At 36.8% G+C, this 6,306-nt stretch overlaps 1 protein-coding gene across 1 annotated transcript in view; it reads left to right on the top strand.

Moving 5' to 3' along the window:
• The window catches only part of LOC115236464 (proteoglycan Cow-like), a 70,682-nt gene extending 67,764 nt beyond the window's left edge, over positions 1 to 2,918 (top strand). Inside the window, exon 4 of the mRNA XM_029808936.1 lies at positions 2,301 to 2,918. Within this exon, the coding sequence (XP_029664796.1) occupies positions 2,301 to 2,559 (259 nt within the window). The 3' untranslated portion in view covers positions 2,560 to 2,918. The remainder of the gene's footprint in view (positions 1 to 2,300) is intronic.
• The last annotated feature ends 3,388 nt before the right edge of the window (positions 2,919 to 6,306 follow it).

The raw sequence follows: 6,306 nt of genomic DNA on the forward strand, positions 1-6,306 counted from the left end.
AAAATGCTCTTCACACTGCTGTTCTTGCGGTGTGAGATGAGTTTGTCGTGGGACTTCTTCGACTTCCCAGAAGCGACGAAGTTCCTCTTCGAGAGAAGGAGAGCCGACAATATGATGAGTCGAAACGCGACTGAGAGCGCAAGTTTCGGAAAGAATTGTCGGCGACGAGGAATTATTCGTCGTTGATGACGTGATAGGTCCCGAAATTATCCATCCGAGGACGGAATTCTGAGCAATTGGTTGTCCGACGCTTCCTTTGCGAACACCGTCGAGAATGATATCGTTATAGAGATCTGCTCCGATAATGAGATTTATAGGATCAAGACTCGTCGGATCCGCGTCTGCTCGCGGCAAATCAGAAAGATAAGATAGTGACGAGATGTCCACGTTCTGTCTCGGAGCATAAGAAGTTAACGATTTCATAATGAGCGCGGTGGTCGACAGCGACGGAACGTGAGAATCGCGAGGAGAAATGAATATGTGTGTCGCGTGTTGAAAAGTCCCCGCGTTTATCCCGCCGACGGCGGAAACGGAAATCGGCATACGAATGCGTTTTACGCGCAAGGTTTGCGCTAAACTTTTTGAGATGAATGTCATTACCGAGCCCTGATCGAGGAGAGCTCGAACGACAGCGGTACGACCCGACGGACAGCGCACCGTTACCCAGGCCGTCGCTAATAAGACGGGTGATCGCTTTCTCGTTGAGGCGATCAGAGAATTTATTTCCGGTGTCGAACCGGACGGTTGAGGCGACGAGCAATTCGGCATAATAGTTTTCGCGGAACTTGAGCCCGAATCCGAGTCAACGTGTAGCATCGAATGATGCTTCTTGTGACAAACCCGACAAGAATATTTACTTTTGCATTCATGTGCGGAATGCCTTGCGCTCAAACAATTGAAACAACGTTTTTGTTGCTTGACGATATCTCGACGTAGACTCGCATTCTTGCTCACGAAAGTAGGGCATACATTAAGAAAGTGCCGCTCTGAACATAATGGGCACTGCGATTGTGCGTTTGCGGATGCGGTTGCAGCATGAATTCGCGAGGCTGCGATTGGTTTTACACCGGTTTTAACGGCTGACTCAGGGGCGGCTGCCCTTAACGCGCGAGTGCGAGACTCAATAAATTCGCTTAGAGTTTCGTGAGACTGCGTGGCATCTTTATTGCTCATGCTTAGTTCCCAAGCTTTGCGCGTGACCAGATCTAATTTTTGCACAACGATATGAACGACAATATCTTCCAAGAGTTCCTCCGGTTTTCGATTGAGGGCTTTCAATGATGCCATTGCGATATTCACTTTGTCGTTTAGAGTCTGCAACTCGGTGGCAGATTCGCGTGAGATAGAAGATAAGCCGAGCAAGGTCGAGAGATGTTTGTTTATCGACCGCCTTCTGTCGTCGTACCGTTTGGTCAACGCTTTCCACGCTATTTCAAAATTAGTGGCCGTTACAGAAATATTCGCGATACATTCCTGCGCGCTACCCTTAAGGCACGACGATAAAAAGTGCATGCAAGCGAAATCATTTAGATCCGAATTTTCACGAATCAGTGTCGTAAATCGATCGCGAAATTGTTCCCATTCGTCGTAATTGCCGTCGAACAGAGGCAATTTGATGGGGGGAAGATGCGATAGAGAAAACGCGGACGCGTCCGCGGGCAGCCTCGTCGAGGACAGAGATGGGTTTGGACTCACGACCTGTTCCATTTCCTCCAGGATCTCCGCAATGTGGTCCATTGCACTTTGATAAGCTGCGGAAGTCGAGTCGAAATGATCGTCCTTGAAATAGATAAAGGATGTCCGGTTTGCTTCCGGGATCCTTAATGACAACTCTGTATGTCCGTTGGAGAATTGACTCCAGATTTCCTTAAGCATTGAAATCCTCGAGCGCACCTTAGCCGGAGTTAGATTGCTCCTGCTGATTTTTTTGAAGTTTTCTTGGTAGCGTTCGATCAAACGCTGCAACTGCTGCTGATGTACGAAGTGTTCCGACATCGTAAATGTATCGAAATATCACACACTCGCGAACTTATCCTCCACACACGATCCTATCCGGCTTGAAGGACCAATATGTTCGGGAATCGACCTCGACGAGATCGCCCGAATCTAGAGAAACGCTCAGAGATGAGCGAGAAGCGGTGTGTAACGCAAATCCGTAGATTCGTGAACATATTACATTTATGTTTAATACGACAATAATTTAAATGTTATGATATCATTATTCTATCAAATTAAAAATATCAAGATATTTCTAAACAATTATAATAAAGTAAAATACATGTTTGACGGCATATTTGCAGCGATATTTTCATAAGCGGATCTGAATGGTGTGGATGTTTCTCCAAAGCCGAACGTCCATGTGCCGCTGTGCGCAGACGATCATCGCCGGATTCTGCACCTGTTTGCGATTCGCGAGGATATTATCGTAGCACTCAGTGTCATCATGGTCTTGGTCTCTGTTGGTGCGTCGACCCGCACGGGGTTGAGTTTGCTGGTACCAGAATGCGTGGTGCAAAACCTGATTGCGGTATGTTTATTTATGTTACTACACTTAGATGATAGAATTATTGAAATATAAACGTTCTCAACATATCGAGAAAATAGTAAAAAACAAGTAATATAATCCATTAACTCTAAGAATCGTGGATGTAGAACGTTATTGCACATCAAAGTATTAAATGGGATGTTTAAAGATACACATATTAAATATAACTAAAATAATTTATCTTCTATTAAAATTTGGTTATCTTGCCACAATTTTTTAAGTTTTAAAGTTAAATGTCTTGATACTATACAAGGTGTGCCAGGTCAAATCAATGAGGGTCTTATAGAAAATTGAATTTGGAACAAAAAAGTTACCATAAACATAGGTCCGGAAACACTTCGTCAAAAAATTATAGCTAATGAACTTCGAAAAATTATGTTTATTTGATGATTTTTCAAAAATAACTTCAAAATCCTTCATTCATTTGAAAAAAGTAACGAAATAAATCTGATAAATAATTAAATAACAAACTAAATTATACCAATTTCATTTAATTCTGATAAGGTGTTCAAAAGAAAATAAGCTCAAAACAAAAAAATAATCAGAAACTCGAAAAAACCACCTTTCAATCGTTTTTGTGTAAACACTAAATTTGTAATGCAAGCATTGTAAATGCAAACATAAAAAGGTTATTATTAAATGTTGATTATAACTAATTACTTACAAAGAATTATCTAACCTAACCTTACAGAGAGTTTATTAGCTATAACTTTTTAACGAAGCGTTTCCGGATCTATGTTTATAGGAACCTTTTCGTTTTAAATTCAATTTCCTATAAGATCCTGAAGTTTCATTGACCTGACCTGGAATACACTGTATACAGCATACATATTATTTAAAATTAATATATTTTGTTAAAGTAAAATTTATTTTTTTAAATTAGAGATGAATGAACTCCAATTATCTCTTATACATCTCTATAATATATAATTAAGCAATTATACACTGAAAATTATTCGCATACTTTCATTTTTATTAAATTAAACATATAACTATTTTACTTTTTGGAAAGTAATAGCATATGTCATTCACTATTAAAACAAATGCTATTATTAATGATATTATATATTATTGGGTCAGCCAAAAAGTTAAATTTGATTTTTGAATAAAATTTAACTTTATTTCGTACAATAAAAAATAATTTATTTATCGGCTAAATAATCTCTGTTGTTGTCTATAATTTTGGTAAATATAGCGAAAAGGGGACCCAGCCCCAATGACCTTGACCTTGATATATGTTGTAAAGAACATAATTCTGAATAACTTTTTCTTTTAATTTAATCGTCGCTCGTTTTTTTGCCAGTTTTCTAAGAGCATTCGTATATTTTCATTGCGACAAATAATCGATATACTATTGAAGAAAATATTGAAGAAAAACGTAATTTTTGAGTTCTAAAAGGATGCAAAGAATTTAATCTAAAAGGATACAAATATTCAATTTATTTTGTAATGACTAAAATAAATGTTGAGAAAGATAATATTCGGAGAATATAGAAGATAGCAGATACAATATAGCAGATTTCAGTTTGGATGGACCTGAGTTCTCATCAGTGATGCCAGAATGCTCACGCTAGCAACACGCAACCGTAGTGGAGGGGATGACGCACACAAGCGCAAACCGCGTACGTGTGAGCTCGGCGCTTCGGCTGGCTTCGGATAGCAGAAGAGGACAGATATACTGTTTTCTGTCTCTCTCCTTCTTATCGAGCCGCCACGAAGACCGGGCGGTACACGTCACACGTCGCTTGGTCGCTTCTCGATTGTCGCTTCTTACTATGCCTTAAATGTTTTTTTCAGCCTTTTTGTATGAGATATATTATCTATTGTTACGTCCTGGTGACTCCACGATTTCTTCCTTCCACGAAGCTGCCGCAATGATAATCGATCGGTGATAGAAATGAGTCGTTCGGTAAATAGAGCATCTTGCGTCAAACATTCCTTAAACATTTAGTCACTTATCAATATCTATATCTACGAGTAACCGTGAGAAAGACGCGACGAAACCGCGCCGGTCGCCGAAAAACAAATAAAAACCAGTAGATACCCTCGTTTCGTTTTTAAATCTGATAGCAAAGAAAACATTCTTTCTGGGTCGGCATTTGAATTTGGAAGTAATCTAACAGCATTTAAAAGAGACTTCATATTGGGATACGTACGTTTTAAAATTTTTTTCCACATCTCATCAAAGTTTAATTTTGAAAGATGTTCTTTTTCTGCTGTTGTAAAATCTAGATGTAAAGTATGCCACTCTTTTTTTAAAGCATTTTCGTCAAAGCCACCGAGGGTTTGAGCAATAAAAGAAGCATCATTAAATGATGTTTCTCTGTCAATACTACATAATGCTGTGTTGAATTGGAAAACTGTTAATTTACATAAAAATTTATCTTTAATGGGCAATCTTTTACTAATTTCCTCGGCAGCAGTCACGTAAAATTGCAGACAATTATCTCGAACATTTCCAATTATGTCTGCGTGTCCTTTTTTCATTAAACTTTCGAGATATTCTTCACATTCATATCCTAAATTTATATCATTTAAAGATTTATGGTTTTCTTTTTCAGAAAATTTAAAATCATTACATACATTTTTTACAAGCTCTGGTTTCAAAAAATGTTTGGAAATTCTTATTAAAAGTTCCAATGACTTTGGCTGCAACAAGTGAACTCTTGTTTCCACAGCTTGAAAAAATGCATTAAAAGAATTTAAAAAATTTAAAATATGCTTTAAAAATAACAAATATGCTTTTACATCCGGATTTTCCATTACAAATAATAAATTGTCTCATGATTTAGATTGCGAGAAGTTTTCAAAAAAAATAGCAAATTATATTAATAGTAGTCCTAAACGTGCTGCTATTTATGAAGAATTTACCGAATGTTTTCAGGAAACAAACCGTAAAATTTTAAAATTATCCACTACACGATGGCTATCTCACCATTCATGTGTTGTGAGACCTTTTGATTTTTGAGATACTACGAAGCTTTTTTTGACTGAAATGGTTATAAGTGAAAAAACTAAATCAGGAGACAATTTATTATCTGTGATGGAAAATCCGGATGTAAAAGCATATTTGTTATTTTTAAAGCATATTTTAAATTTTTTTAATTCTTTTAATGCATTTTTTCAAGCTGTGGAAACAAGAATTCACTTGTTGCAGCCAAAGTCATTGGAACTTTTAATAAGAATTTCCAAACATTTTTTGAAACCAGAGCTTGTAAAAAATGTATGTAATGATTTTAAATTTTCTAAAAAAGAAAACCAAAAATCTTTAAATGATATAAATTTAGGATATGAATGTGAAGAATATCTCGAAAGTTTAATGAAAAAAGGACACGCAGACATAATTGGAAATGTTCGAGATAATTGTCTGCAATTTTACGTGACTGCTGCCGAGGAAATTAGTAAAAGATTGCCCATTAAAGATAAATTTTTATGTAAATTAACAGTTTTCCAATTCAACACAGCATTATGTAGTATTGACAGAGAAACATCATTTAATGATGCTTCTTTTATTGCTCAAACCCTCGGTGGCTTTGACGAAAATGCTTTAAAAAAAGAGTGGCATACTTTACATCTAGATTTTACAACAACAGAAAAAGAACATCTTCCAAAATTAAACTTTGATGAGATGTGAAAAAAAATTTTAAAACGTACATATCCCAATATGAAGTCTCTTTTGAATGCTGTTAGATCACTTCCAAATTCAAATGCCGACCCAGAAAGAATGTTTTCTTTGCTATCAGATTTAAAAACAAAAAAAA

The sequence above is a fragment of the Formica exsecta genome, unplaced genomic scaffold, assembly GCF_003651465.1.
Source record: "Formica exsecta isolate Colony F162 unplaced genomic scaffold, ASM365146v1 scaffold248, whole genome shotgun sequence".
Classification (NCBI taxonomy): Eukaryota; Metazoa; Arthropoda; class Insecta; order Hymenoptera; family Formicidae; genus Formica; species Formica exsecta.